Source organism: Coregonus clupeaformis, chromosome 5 (genome assembly GCF_020615455.1).
Source record: "Coregonus clupeaformis isolate EN_2021a chromosome 5, ASM2061545v1, whole genome shotgun sequence".
NCBI classification, from domain to species: Eukaryota; Metazoa; Chordata; class Actinopteri; order Salmoniformes; family Salmonidae; genus Coregonus; species Coregonus clupeaformis.
In genome coordinates, this window is record NC_059196.1 from 42,655,888 (window position 1) to 42,671,836 (window position 15,949).

Genomic DNA, 15,949 nt, shown 5'->3' on the forward strand with positions numbered 1-15,949 from the left:
TCAGTACATTGTTTTCACTGAGGAAATGAACTAGTCTGCTGTTAATGATAATGCAGAGGATTTTCCCAAGGTTGCTGTTGACGCATATCCCACGGTAGTTATTGGGGTCAAATTTGTCTCCACTTTTGTGAATTGGGGTGATCAGTCCTTGGTTCCAAATATTGGGGAAGATGCCAGAGCTAAGGATGATGTTAAAGAGTTTAAGTATAGCTAATTGAAATTTGTGGTCTGTATATTTTATCATTTCATTGAGGATACCATCAACACCACAGGACTTTTTGGGTTGGAGGGTTTGTATTTTGTCCTGTAGTTCATTCAATGTAATTGGAGAATCCAGTGGGTTCTGGTAGTCTTTAATAGTTGATTCTAAGATTTGCATTTGATCATGTATATTTTTTTGCTGTTTGTTCTCTGTTATAGGGCCAAAAAGATTGGAGAAGTGGTTTACCCATACATCTCCGTTTTGGATAGATAGCTCTTCGTGTTGTTTGTTTAGTGTTTTCCAATTTTCCCAGAAGTGATTAGAGTCTATGGATTCTTCAATTACATTGAGCTGATTTCTGACATGCTGTTCCTTCTTTTTCCGTAGTGTATTTCTGTATTGTTTTAGTGATTCACCATAGTGAAGGCGTAGGCTCAGGTTTTCTGGGTCTCTATGTTTTTGGTTGGATAGGTTTCTCAATTTCTTTCTTAGGTTTTTGCATTCTTCATCAAACCATTTATCACTGTTATTACTTTTCTTTGGTTTTCTGTTAGAGATTTTTAGATTTGATAGGGAAGCTGAGAGGTCAAATATACTGTTTAGGTTTTCTACTGCCAAGTTTACACCTTCACTATTACAGTGGAACGTTTTGTCCAGGAAGTTGTCTAGAATGGATTGAATTTGTTGTTTCCTAATTGTTTTTTGGTAGGTTTCAACACTACTTTCCTTCCATCTATAGCATTTCTTAATATTATTCAGTTCCTTTGGCTTTGATGCCTCATGATTGAGTATTGCTCTGTTCAAGTAGACTGTGATTTTGCTGTGGTCTGATAGGGGTGTCAGTGGGCTGACTGTGAACGCTCTGAGAGACTCTGGGTTGAGGTCAGTGATAAAGTAGTCTACAGTACTACTGCCAAGAGATGAGCTATAGGTGTACCTACCATAGGAGTCCCCTCGAAGCCTACCATTGACTATGTACATACCCAGTGTGCGACAGAGCTGCAGGAGTCGTGACCCGTTTTTGTTGGTTATGTTGTCGTAGTTGTGCCTAGGGGGCATATGGGGGAGGGAATGCTGTCACCTCCAGGTAGGTGTTTGTCCCCCTGTGTGCTGAGGGTGTCAGGTTCTTGTCCAGTTCTGGCATTTAGGTCGCCACAGACTAGTACATGTCCCTGGGTCTGGAAATGATTGATTTCCCCCCTCCAGGATGGAGAAACTGTCTTCATTAAAGTATGGGGATTCTAGTGGGGGGATATAGGTAGCACACAGGAGGACATTTTTCTCAGTTGAGATAATTTCCTTTTGAATTTCTAACCAAATGTAAAATGTTCCTGTTTTGATTAATTTAATAGAGTGAGTTAGGTCTGCTCTATACCAAATTAGCATACCCCCTGAGTCCCTTCCCTGTTTCACACCTGGTAGTTTGGTGGATGGGACTACCAGCTCTCTGTAACCTAGAGGGCAACCAGTGGGTCCGTCTCCTCTATACCATGTTTCTTGTAGGATGACAATGTCTGTATTTCCGATTTCTTTGGTGAAGTCCAGATTCCTGCTCTTTAGGCCAAAGGCAGATGACCTCAGGCCTTGGATATTCCAGGATGAAATAGTGAAGGCTTTGTGTTCCATAAAGTGTCTAATGTTGTTGGTTGTGTGGTTTGGCCTCAGGCCAGAGCCTCTCTCTCTCTCTCTCCTCCTCTCTGTCTCTCTGTCTCTCTGTCTCTCTGTCTCTCTGTCTCTCTGTCTCTCTCTCTCTCTCTCTCTCTCTCTCTCTCTCTCTCTCTCTCTCTCTCTCTCTCTCTCTCTCTCTCTCTCTCTCTCTCTCTCTCTCTCTCTCTCTGTCTCTCTGTCTCTCTGTCTCTCTGTCTCTCTGTCTCTCTGTCTCTCTGTCTCTCTGTCTCTCTGTCTCTCTGTCTCTCTGTCTCTCTGTCTCTCTGTCTCTCTCTCTCTCTCTCTCTCTCTCTCTCTCTGTCTTTCTCTCTCCTCCTCTCTGTCTCTCCTCTCCTCTCTCGCTCTCTCCTCTCCTCTCTCGCTCTCTCCTCTCCTCTCTCGCTCTCTCTCTCTCCTCTCTCTCTCGCTCTTCTCCGTCTCGCTCTCTCTCTCCTCTCTCTCTCGCTCTTCTCCGTCTCGCTCTCTGTTTGATGCCTAATGAATACGACTGGATGACATGACGACTCGGGCTGTAAACTATGACAGCAGTCAAAGGTGCTACACATAAGATTTTTTTGAATTGTTTCATTGACATTTCTGAAAATGTCCATAATATATCTGCCGCTAACAGTGGAATGATAGTGTTGTGATTGCAAGTTTTACCAAAGATAGGCTACTGCTCTTTCAGCACGGTGCAGGTGAAGCACGCCTCTGTTTTCATGGAGCACGCCAGAGCAGTTCTTCCACTGTCGGGAGAAATGGTCATGCATGTTAAGGTTGCTTGGCTACCACACCGCAGGTGCAGGACTTGTGTGAGGTCGCTGTTATACCTGAAATTCGACCCAAAACCAATGAGGAAGTCTGTTGCAGTGTTGAGCGATTGTATGAAACCAATCGGTGTGTCGAGCTACGCTCTCAACCGTGCCAGCCCGCTCTTCATTTCTATTCTGTACTCCTGAGCTGCGACAGAGCCTGGATACGAACCAGGATCTCTAGTGGCACAGTTAGCACTGCGATGTAATGCCTTAGACCACTGCGCCACTAGAGATCCTGGTTCGTATCCAGGCTCTGTCGCAGCCGGCCGCGACCTGGAGACCCATGGGGCGGCGCACAATTGGCCCAGCGTCGTCCAGGGTAGGGGAGGGAATGGCCAGCAGGGATGTAGCTCAGTTGATAGAGCATGGCGTTTGCAACGCCAGGGTTGTGGGTTCGATTCCCACGGGGGGCCAGTATGTAAAAAATGTATTCAGTTTCGACTCACCATAAAGGTCTGACCTCTGTTACTAACTCTGGTCTGAGTTTCTCCTTTCATCTGTGGCGCTGCTAGTGCTACGTTTATATATGGAATGATTTTAATTAGCCATATGTACTGTAAGCCAAACAGCTGTACACATTTCCTATCTTTTCATTCAAAATCTTTCCTTTCGTGGCAGCCAGTTCTTGTTATAGACCACCCGTACACGGACCCATAGAGATGTATAGAGGGCACACTTGCCACTAGACCGGTATCCCCTCTATGGGCTTTCTATCACAGAAGCGATCGATGGCAAAGATCAAAGGTGAGACCTCTATAAATGTCTATGGACAGCAGCTTGTCATGACATTTCTCCTAACAGCCTTTCTCTGATTTTCTTCTGATAGTATTCTACAATGTCAAAAATAAAGATAAACCCTTGAATGAGTGTGTACATACAGTACCAGTCAAAAGTTTGGACCCACCGACTCATTCAAGGGTTTTTCTTTTCTTTTTACGGTTTTCTACATTGTAGAATAATAGTGAAGACCTCAAAACTATGAAATAACACATATGGAATCATGTAGTAACCAAACACGTGTTAAACAAATCAAAATATATTTGATATTCTTCAAAGTAGCCACCCTTTGCCTTGATGACAGCTTTGCACACTCTTGGCATTCTCTCAACCAGCTTCATGAGGTAGTCACCTGGAATGCATTTAAATTAACAGGTGTGCCTTGTTAAAAGTTAATTTGTGGAATTTCTTTCCTTCTTAATGCATTTGAGCCAATCAGTTGTGTTGTGACAAGGTAGGGGGGGGTATACAGAAGATAGCCCTATTTGGTAAAAGACCAAGTCCATATTATGGCAAGAACAGCTCAAATAAGCAAAGAGAAATGACAGTCCATCATTACTTTAAGACATGAAGGTCAGTCAATATTGAACGTTTCAAGAACTTTGAAAGTTTCTTCAAGTGCAGTCGCAAAAATCATCAAGCGCTATGATGAAACTGTATCTCATGAGGACCGCCACAGGAATGGAAGACCCAGAGTTACCTCTGCTGCAGAGGATAAGTTCATTAGAGATACCAGCCTCAGAAATTGCAGCCCAAAAGTAACAGACACATCTCAACATCAACTGTTCAGAGGAGACTGTGTGAATCAGGCCTTCATGGTCGAATTGCTGCAAAGAAACCACTACTAAAGGACACCAATAAGAAGAAGAGACCTGCTTGGGCCAAGAAACACGAGCAATTGACAATAGACCGGTGGAAATCTGTCCTTTGGTCTGGAGTCCAAATTGGCGATTTTTGGTTCTAACCGCCGTGTCTTTGTGAGACGCGGTGTGGGTGAACGGATGATCTCTGCATGTGTGGTTCCAACCGTGAAGCATGGAGGAGGAGGTGTGATGGTGTGGGGGTGCTTTGCTGGTGACACCGTCTGTGATTTATTTAGAATTCATGGCACACTTAACCAGCATGGCTACCACAGCATTCTGCAGTGATACGCCATCCCATCTGGTTTGGGCTTAGTGGGACAATCATTTTGTTTTTTCAACAGGACAATGACCCAACACACCTCCAGGCTGTGTAAGGGCTATTTTACCAAGAAAGAGAGTGATTGAGTGCTGCATCAGTTGACCTGGCCTCCACAATCACCCGACCTCCATCCAACTGAGTTGGTTTAGGATGAGTTAGACCGCAGATTGAAGGAAAAGCAGCCAACAAGTGCTCAGCATATGTGGGAACTACTTCAAGACTGTTGGAAAAGCATTCCAGGTGAAGCCGGTTGAGAGCATGCCAAGCAAGAGTGTGCAAAGCTGTCATCAAGGCAAACGGTGGCTACTTTAACACTTTTTAAAAAAAATTTGTTACTACATGATTCCATATGTGTTATTTCATAGTTTTGATGTCTTCACTATTATTCTACAATGTAGAAAATAGTTAAAATAAAGAAAAACCCTTGAATTAGTAGGTGTGTCCAAACTTTTGACTGGTACTGTGTATATTTGCTGCTGCTCGACAAAAAAAAAACTAGGTTGACCAACAGCATATCAACCAAACATTCAACAAGTCGACTAATTGGGGTCTGCCCTATCCTACATAGTGCACTACTTTTGACCAGGGCCCAATGGGTGACACAGCTGGAATATCAATTCATCCACGCCATTGTATTGGTTACTGGTCAGTTCTTTATTTTGCGTTTGAGAAACTTGAATGTGCTTGTCAAAAGCTTTTTTTTTTTTTTTTTTTATGGCGCCAACTGTCGAAGGACACGCATAGCGGTATTTTTTTTTTTTTAGGTTTACATCTTTTGTGAATGTATTCAGTTCAATTGATTACTGTTCGTTCTGTCCGTTTGTGTTCCAGGAGTTTGGAGTGCCTGGTCAGTGGTGTGAATGAGGGAGTCATGGCAGACCACACCCCCCCGCTGGAGTCCGTCCAGATACTCAGCCCAGACCTCACGCTCCTCGCCTCGCCTCCCCCTGCCATGGTCAACGGCGATGGACCCCAGCAGGTACTGTCACATTCTCTAATATCTATATCTATAATGTTTAGGCATTGTATACTTTATATGTATGTAGCTTTTGTTCTGGATCTCGCTTCCCCCTGCCATGGTTACCGGCCCCATCAGGACACCAGCGGGCACTGTGATAGAATATAGATGTTAATATATATCTATTATCTATAGCTGTGTTTTAACTGGAATTAGGATTTGTCCCTCTGTGAACTCTAAAGGTTGAAAAAATCAAATATATGCAACACATTTTCCACCAACAGGTGTCTGTGCCAATGCACCACACAACCAATAAACAAAGCATACTGACTTTGGGCACTTCAATTTCATGGTTTGTGTTTTCAACACCACAATAAATAGACTGTCAATGTGGACAAACAGAAAAAAGCATCCCTCGCTACCTTGTAGGCTTAACCAGTATCAAAGGCTTGGCTTGACAATCTCCAAATGTCATTTAAGTTTTTTTTTTTTTTTGTAACAGATGTCTCTTTCCATTAATCAAATTGCTGCTGCGCAGTTTGGATTGATTGATTGATTGATTGATTGAAAAAAGACATACACATCATTTAAAAAGTGAACGGGACACATCTTCAGCTTTCACCTTATTATTTTGTTATTGGGAAGTTCAGTTATTAGCCTTTATATATAGATAATGAATGATAGGCTATGGGTAAGCCTTTAACTTAAAGCTTGTCTCTTGCAAAATACACACTGGCCTCTCTCCTTTATAAAAACGCTCTTTTGCTCTTGGAGTACCATGAAAAGCTAGACTAGAATAGCTTGCTGGAAGAACAACTTTTTAGCATTTCTTATACTAATAGAAAATAGGAAGAGGGACGCAAGCTCTTGTTTTCTGATTTGTTAAATACAGCAGCCGATAGAAGTCACGGCCACAGCCGGGGAGTTTGAAAGAAGAGAGAACGCGAGATGGAGGTAGGCTATAGCAGGTATTTGTTCAGCCCTGTAACCAATCAATCTTCATGAAGAGACTAGAAAGCGGTCTGCATCTTATACTAGTCCTATATTATTCAAGCATGTCGTTACAAAATGAAGATCAGGACAACAAAACGTTTAATTTAACTGTTGAAAGCGAGGACGGAATGAAGCAACACAACACTAGAGAGAGGAGATGTGCCTGTGTCGCACGTTGCACAACATTAGGGGAAATATTATGAAAGGTATGCATGAGTCAGCCTACTAATTATACAAAGGTAAAACGGGCCCTATTATATTTCAAAATGTAAATCAAATTGGCCAGCCTATAATTAAATGTGTAGGCCGCGTGTCCTGCACCAGCATCACGTTCTCTCCCAGGTTCATGGTTTGACAGATGGCCCACGCTCAAAATGATTAGCTTACTGGAGCTTGTTTCATTGACTTACCCAAGAGAGCATAGCTAAACTATATATACAAAAGTATGTGGACACCCCTTCAAATTAGTGGATTTGGCTATTTCAGCCACACCCGTTGCTGACAGGTTTATATAATCGAGCACACAGCCATGCAATCTCCATGGACAAACAATGGCAGTAGAATGGCCTTACTGAAGAGCTCGGTGACTTTCAACGTGGCACCGTCATAGGATGTCACCTTTCCAACAAGTCAGTTTGTCAAATTTCTGCCCTGCTAGAGCTGCCCCGGTCAACTGTAAGTGCTGTTATTGTGAAGTGGAAACGCCTAGGAGCAACAACGGCTCAACCGCGAAGTGGTAGGCCACACAAGCTCACAGAACGGGACAGCCGAGTGCTGAAGTGCGTAAAAGTCCTCGGTTGCAACACTCACTACCGAGTTCCAAACTGCCTCTGGAAGCAACGTCAGACCAAGAACTGTTCGTCGGGAGCTTCATGAAATGTGTTTCCATGGCTGAGCAGCCGCACACAAGCATAAGATCACCATGCGCAATGCCAAGCCTCGGCTGGAGTGATGTAAAGCTTGCCGCCATTGGACTCTGGAGCAGTGGAAACGTGATCTCTGAATCACGCTTCACCATCTGGTGATGGTCGAATCTGGGTTTAGCGGACACCAGGAGAACGCTACCTGCCCGACTGCATAGTACCAACTGTAAAGTTTGGTGGAGGAGGGATAATGGTCTGGGGCTGTGATGGTTCCAGTGAAGGGTAATAAAATTTTTTTTTACCCCCTTTTTCTCCCCAATTTCGTGATATCCAATTGCAATCGAGTCATGCGTCCTCCGAAACTTCTTAACACCCACTCGCTTAACCCGGAAGCCAGCTGCACCAATGTGTCGGAGGAAACACAGTTCAACTGACGACCGAAGTCAGCTTGCAGGCGCCCGGCCCGCCACAAGGAGTCGCTAAAGCGCGATGAACCAAGTAAAGCCCCCCCCCGGCCAAACCCTCCCCTAACCCGGACGATGCTGGCCCAATTGTGCGCCGCCCCATGGAACTCCCAGTCACGGCCGGTTGTGATAATATCTATGAGGGTACCCATGTTTACGGATTTAGGGTTGTACCTGGTAGGTTCGTTGATAATTTGTGTGTGATTGAGGGCATCTAGTTTGGATTGTAGGATGGCCGGGGTGTTAAGCATATCCCAGTTTAGGTCACCAAGCAGTACGAACTCTGAGGATAGATGGGGGGCAATCAGTTCACATATGGTGTCCAGGGCACGGCTGGGGGCTGAGGGGGGTCTGTAGCAAGCGGCAACAGTGAGAGACTTATTTCTGGAAAGGTGGATTTTTAGAAGTAGGAGCTCAAACTGTTTGGGCACAGACCTGGATAGTATGATGGAGCTCTGCAGGCTATCTCTACAGTAGATTGCAACTCCATCCCCTTTGGCAGTTCTATCTAGACAGAAAATGTTGTAGTTGGATGGAAATGTCTGAATTTTTGGTGGCCTTCCTAAGCCAGGATTCAGACACTGCTAGAACATCAGGGTTGGCGGTGTGTGCTAACGCAGTGAATAACTCAAACTTAGGAAGGAGGCTTGTGATGTTAACATGCAAAAAGCCAAGGCTTTTACGGTTACAGAAGTCAACAAATGATGGCGCCTGGGGAGTAGGAGTGATACTGGGCTGCAGGGCCTGGGTTAACCTCTACGTCACCAGAGGAACGGAGGAGGACTAGAATAAGGATACAGCTAAAGGCTTTAAGAACTGGTCTTCTAGTGCGTTGGGTAGAGAGAATAAAAGGGACAGATTTCCAGGCGTTGTAGAATAGATTCAGGGCATTATGTACAGACAAGGATATGGAAGGATATGAGTACAGTGGAGGTAAACCTAAGCGTTGGGTCACAATGAAAGAGAGAGCGTCACTGGAGGCACCGATTTGAGCCGGTCTCCGCGTGTATGGGGGGTGGAACAAAGGAGCTATTTGAGGCAGTTTGAGAGGGACTTGGGGCTCTACAGTGAAATTGTATAATAAGAACTAACTGGAACAGCAATAGGCAAGGCATATTGAGACGGGAGAGAGGCATAAAGCAATCACAGGTGTTATTCGAGAGCGCTAAAACAACAACTGGTAATGGCGATTAAAGTTTGGGCTGAGGCTAAACAGATAAAACAGGACAGGGTGCTGTGTAAAGGAACAGTCCAGCTGGCATCAGCTGTGCAGCTGAGTGATCATAAGGTCCAGTGAACAGCAATGTGAGTCCGAGAGCAGTTCGAATTAGTGCTACAGCACAGGCGATCAGGAAGCACGTCTGTTGAATTGCATGTGCTAGCGGGCCGGGGCTAGCAGATGGATCTTCGTGGTCGTCGCAATGGGAAGCCTGTTGAAACTACATACGATTACGTCGGCGGGGCTTCGTGTCGACACTAGGAGGTCCCGTCCGGTTGACCGAGAGGTATATAGCTGGGAGATGGGCCTGGCTCGAGGCTAGCTCAAGGCTAACTGATTAGCCAACCACAACTTCCATTCGGTTGCAGCTAGCTAGTTGTGATGATCCGGTGTTAAAGATTCAGGGATTCCGGCAGAAAATCCGATATGTTCTGGGTCGATAACGCGCTGTGCAGACTGGACGATAATAGTCCAGGCTAGAGCTGGCTGGTAGGTAGTGCAGGCCACGGACAATGGTGAAAAAACCCAGCTAACGGTGGATAATAGCAAGTAGCTAGTTAGCTGGCTACTCCCGTCCGGTAGACAGAGAGAGGTAGATAGCCGGGATATGGTCCTGGCTCGAGGCTAGCTAAAGGCTAACTGGTGCTTGCTTCGGGGGCAGTGGTGATTAGCCAACAGCCACATCCATTCGGTTGCGGCTAGCTGGTTGCAATCCGGTGTTAAGGTCCAGTGATTCAGTTATTCCGGCAGAAAATCTGATGTTCTGGGTGAAAACCGCTAACGGTGGCTACTAGCAAGTAGCTAGTTAGCTGGCTAGCTAGTTTCAACTGGAGATTCTAGATAAAAGATAAGTAAATAATAGAATCCCGTTCCACATTGAGTGAGTCGGGTTGCAGGAAAGTATATTTAGTAGAAGGATGAAAAGTGTGATAGGGGGAATATCTACAACAAAATACAAATAAAGAAAAAACAGGCTATTTACACGGACACACAACAGAGCACACAACCGCACCGCTACGCCATCTTGGAGACAGGTGTGCCAAGCTTGTAGCGTCATACCCAAGATGACTTGAGGCTGTAATCGCTGCCAAATGTGCTTCAACAAAGACAAACTGTCTCGCTCTCGTAATGTCTGTCTGTCTTGCTCTCGTTCTGTCTCTCGTTCTGTCTCTCGTACCACTCTCGGTTCCACTTTTACTTTTGCGCGCTACCTGTCTCACTCTTTTCCGGCCTCCAGTGTTGTGGCGTCTCTCTTTATGTAGTGTTGTGGCGTCTCTCTTTATGTAGTGTTGTGGCGTCTCTCTTTATGTAGTGTTGTGGCGTCTCTCTTTATGTAGTGTTGTGGCGTCTCTCTTTATGTAGTGTTGTGGCGTCTCTCTTGTCGTGTGTTTTGTCCTATATCTTTTTTTGTTCTTTAAAAAAAATCCCAGCCCCCGTCCCCGCAGGAGGCCTTTTGGTAGGCCGTCATTGTAAATAAGAATTTGTTGTTAACTGACTAAATAAAGGTTAAATAAAAATTAATTCACAGCTTTGTAACAGTCAGGTAGCAGGGAACAGTTACAGTACCAGTCAAAGGTTTGGACACACCTACTCATTCCAGGGGATTTTCTTTATTTTTACTATTTTCTACATTGTAGAATAATAGTGAAGACATCAACTGTGAAATAACACATATTGAATCATGTAGTAGCCAAAAAAGTGTTAAACAAATCAAAATATATTTTATATTTGAGATTCTTCAAATAGCCACCCTTTGCCTTGATGACAGCTTTGCACAATCTTGGCATTCTCTCAACCAGCTTCATGAGGTAGTCAACTGGAATGCATTTTAATTAACAGGTGTGCCTTGTTAAAAGTTAATTTGTGGAATTTCTTTCCTTCTTAATGCGTTTGAGCCAATCAGTTGTGTTGTGTGAAGGTAGTGGTGGTATACAGAAGATATCCCTATTTGGTAAAAGACCAAGTCCATATTATGGCAAGAACATCTCAAATAAGCAAAGAGAAACAACAGTCCGTCATTACTTTAAGACATGAAGGTCAGTCAATCCGGAATATTTCAAGAACTGAAAGTTTCTTCAAGTGCATTCGCAAAAACCATCAAGCGCTATGATGAAACTGGCTCTCATGAGGACCGCCACAGGAAAGGAAAACCCAGAGTTACCTCTGCTGCAGAGGATAAGTTCATTAGAGTTACCAGCCTCAGAAATCGGCAATTAACTGCACCTCCAATTGCAGCCCAAATAAATGGTTCACAGAGTTCAAGTAACAGACACATCTCAACATCAGCTGTTCAGAGGAGACTGTGTGAATCAGGCCTTCATGGTTGAATTGCTGCAAAGAAACCACTACTAAAGGACACCACTAAGAAGAAGAGACCTGCTTGGGCCAAGAAACACGAGCAATGGACATTAGACCGGTGGAAATCTGTCCTCTGGTCTGATGAGTCCAAATTTCAGATGTTTTGGTTCCAACCGCCATTTCTTTGTGACGCAGAGTAGGTGAACGGATGATGTCCGCATGTGTGGTTCCAACCGTGAAGCATGGAGGAGGAGGTGTGATGGTGCTTTGCTGGTGACATTGTCAGATTTATTTAGAATTCAAGGCACACTTAACCAGCATGGCTACCACAGCATTCTGCAGCGATACGCCATCCCATCTGGTTTGGACTTAGTGGGACTATCAATTGTTTTTCAACAGGACAATGACCCAAAACACCTCCAAGCTGTGTAAGTGCTATTTGACCAAGAAGGAGAGTGATGGAGTGCTGCATCAGATGACCTGGCCTCCACAATCCCCTGACCTCAACCCAATTGAGTCGGACATTTAAATGTTAAATGACTCACTACTGTAAGTCTCTCTGAATAAGAGCTAAATGACTCACTACTGTAAGTCTCTCTGGATAAGAGCTAAATGACTCACTACTGTAAGTCTCTCTGAATAAGAGCTAAATGACTCACTACTGTAAGTCTCTCTGGATAAAGAGCGTCTGCTAAATGACTCACTACTGTAAGTCTCTCTGGATAAGAGCGTCTGCTAAATGACTCACTACTGTAAGTCTCTCTGGATAAGAGCGTCTGCTAAATGACTCACTACTGTAAAACTCTCTGGATAAGAGCGTCTGCTAAATGACTCAATACTGTAAGTCTCTGGATAAGAGCTAAATGACTCACTACTGTAAGTCTCTTTGAATAGAGCTAAATGACTCACTACTGTAAGTCTCTCTGGATAAGAGCTAAATGACTCACTACTGTAAGTCTCTCTGGATAAGAGCGTCTGCTAAATGACTCACTACTGTAAAACTCTCTGGATAAGAACTAAATGACTCACTACTGTAAGTTTCTCTGGATAAGAGCGTCTGCTAAATGACTCACTACTGTTAGTCTCTCTGGATAAGAGCGTCTGCTAAATGACTCACTACTGTAAGTCTCTGGATAAGAGCTAAATGACTCACTACTGTAAGTCTCTCTGGATAAGAGCTATATGACTCACTACTGTAAGTCTCTCTGGATAAGAGCTAAATGACTCACTACTGTAAGTCTCTCTGGATAAGAGCGTCTGCTAAATGACTCACTACTGTAAGTCTCTCTGGATAAGAGCGTCTGCTAAATGACTCAATACTGTAAGTCTCTGGATAAGAGCTACATGACTCACTACTGTAAGTCTCTCTGGATAAGAGCTAAATGACTCAATACTGTAAGTCTCTGGATAAGAGCTAAATGACTCACTACTCTAAGTCTCTCTGGATAAGAGCTAAATGACTCACTACTGTAAGTCTCTCTGGATAAGAGCTAAATGACTCACTACGTAAGTCTCTCTGGATAAGAGCTAAATGACTCACTACTGTAAGTCTCTCTGGATAAGAGCTAAATGACTCACTACTGTACGTCTCTCTGGATAAGAGCTAAATGACTCACTACTGTAAGTCTCTCTGGATAAGAGCTAAATTACTAACATGTAAAAACATGCACTACCCTCCCCTGTGCCTAATTTTAAAAAAATTATAATAATAATGCACAACTCTCTTCAAAGCAAAACTTTTTTGGGGGACAACCCTCCCGTATTTTGGGCTATCCCTCCTCCAGTAAATTGCAATCTGTCCCTTAGTACTAGTAATACTAGTTAGTAATAATGATCAATAGTAATACTAGTTAGCAATAGTGATCATTAGTAATGCTAGTTAGCAATAGTGATAATAGTTTGTAATTATCATTTGTACTAGTAATAATTCTCATGATCTCTACAGTAATAATAATGGTAGCTACATTATGTGAGGGTAAAGTCACCTTACCCACATTTACCTACCACTGTGTATCATTGAAAGGTCCCACGTCACTTGTTTGCTCAACCTGTGTAAGTCTGCTCTAGTGCAAGGTCTTCCTTGGCAATAGTCACGTGTGTCTCTCATGGCGTGATGGACACAATGTATAAAGGCTACAATGTGTGGCTGGCTACTTAACAGAGGGAGAATAGAGATGTTTAGCATCAGTATGTGTGATTCAGAAGGGTCCTAGCTAGATACCTAAACCTGCGATACCACTGAAGGTACGTCCCAAATGACACCTTGTTCCCTGTATAGAGCCCAATGGGTATAGAGCCCAATGTTCTCTGCTGTGGGAGACACGGCCTCCTTCAGGCTGTTCTCTGCTGTGGGAGACACGGCCTCCTTCAGGCTGTTCTCTGCTGTGGGAGACACGGCCTCCTTCAGGCTGTTCTCTATAATTACCTGTGAGTGTTCCAGTCACATTGCCATTATCAGAGTTTTTTTCCCCCCATTCTAGTAAATTCTTTCTATGGTTGCGTGACGTTGCAGGGCTGTCCGCGATAGTAGTTCTATTTCTAATGGAATGAATGTCCTTACCTTATTACCCCCTGCTGTCAGCTGACTGATTCCCCCCATGTTCAATCTAATCCTCTCCTGTCTTCTCATGCCCTGTCCTTTTAACTGTCAGTGAATTTTATTTAAAGAATGCGAAGTCCCCTAGCAATTGTTTCTGGTCCTACTGTGTTGAGGGTGAGTAGACCGCAGAGTGAAGGAAAAGCAGCCAACAAGTGCTCAGCATATGTGGGAACTCCTTCAAGACTTTTGGAGAAGCATTCCAGGTGAAGCTGGTTGAGAGAATGCCAAGAGTGTGCAAAGCTGTCATCAAGGCAAAGGGTGGCTATTTGAAGAATCTCAAATATAAAATATATTTAGATTTGTTTAACACTTTTTTTTGGTTACTACATGATGTCTTCACTATTATTCTACAATGTCAAAAATAAAGAAAAACCCTTGAATGAGTAGGTGTGTCCAACCTTTTTAACTGGTATTGTATAGGAAGATGTGGAGGGGAGGAGAGCTCTGGACCCCTGACTGAGAGATGCAGGCTAGCAGTGTGTGTATAGCTCCAACAGCTATGGAACGAGGGGAATGGTCTTGACAGCACGATGCACCCACTAGTGTGGAGTGATCTGGCCCTGATGCAGGCTGAGCTGACAGTGAGGAGGATCTGTGGCGATGGCTGCTGACCGCTCTGCCTCTGACCTTTTACCAAGAGAGGCGATGCTGGCCGCTCTGCCTCTGACCTTTACAAAGAGAGGAGATGCTGGTATCTCCCAGGAATGAAGAGACTGAAGCTCAATTGACAGATTAAACAAAATTGGGGGTGCGGGTGCACCGATGCGTCAATCTAAGTTACATTAAAAAAAGCAATTTCTCCTGGCATCTACCAAACCCAATCCACTGCATCCGCCAGTGTCGCATTTCCACGTCTGTGGTGAAAGGTGGCAGAGCTAGAGCGGTGTTTGTCAGACCATGAGACCTCCCGAAAATCGGTCTTGTAGCGTCCGAACGGTTTGACCTTCAAACTATTATGACCTCTCTATGGAAAGGGGAGATTCTTACGAACACGATGGTGTTCTCTGTTTTGCTCTACAACCCCCACCAGTGTCACGTCTGAAGGTAACTGGTACCGGTTAAAAAAATTAAATTAAATTGAAGTATGAAGGTAGTTTTGTGCCTACCCAAAAAATAAGTGGTTAAATGTGTGTAAAAAAAAAGGACCGAAGCTTCGAAACCTTGTTTCTTATGATTCATTTTTTGACTGTCCTTTTTTTTTATTCAACGCGTTTCTATAGGCTTTAATAGAAATGCCAAAATAAAGTGTTTATCAAATCATTTTTTTATGTATTTATTTTATATATACCTAAAGGGGTCCTAAAATTCCAAATCAAATATCTAAATGATCCATAGTAAGACCATCTTAAAACAATTGCATATGGCAGCTTAGAACCCCCCACAACGTCTTAGACTCTAAAGAATTAAGATCCTCTTTTGAAGAGGTAGGGTTTCAGATGTTTTCGTAATATGGACAGGGATTCTGCTGTCCTAGACGGAGAAGAGCTTGGACTGGGCTGATCTTTGGGTTGTCTGAGAATTTATAGCACGGCTTTTGATGATCCTTGGTTGGGGTCTGAGCAGATTATTTGTTGCGATTGCAAACGTAATAAGATGGTGGTCCGATTAGTCCAGGGTTATGAGGAAAAACATTTAGATCCACAATATTTATTCCACGGGACAAAACTAGATCCAGGGTATGACAGTGGCAATGAGTAGGTCCGGAGACATGTTGGACAGAACCCACTGAGTCGATGATGGCACCGAAAGCCTTTTGGAGTGGGTCTGTGGACTTTTCCATGTGAAGATTAAAGTCACCAAAAATGTGAATATTATCTGCCATGACTACAAGGTCCGATAGGAATTCAGGGAACTCAGTGAGGAACTCTGTATACGGCCCAGGAGGACTGTAAACAGTAGCTATAAAAAGTGATTGAGTAGGCTGCATAGATT

At 43.8% G+C, this 15,949-nt stretch overlaps 1 protein-coding gene across 1 annotated transcript in view; it reads left to right on the forward strand.

Moving 5' to 3' along the window:
• Positions 1 to 15,949, forward strand: part of fndc3a (fibronectin type III domain containing 3A) — a 206,400-nt gene that overhangs the window by 7,065 nt on the left and 183,386 nt on the right. Inside the window, exon 2 of the mRNA XM_045214559.1 lies at positions 5,455 to 5,602. Within this exon, the coding sequence (XP_045070494.1) occupies positions 5,495 to 5,602 (108 nt within the window). The 5' untranslated portion in view covers positions 5,455 to 5,494. The remainder of the gene's footprint in view (positions 1 to 5,454; positions 5,603 to 15,949) is intronic.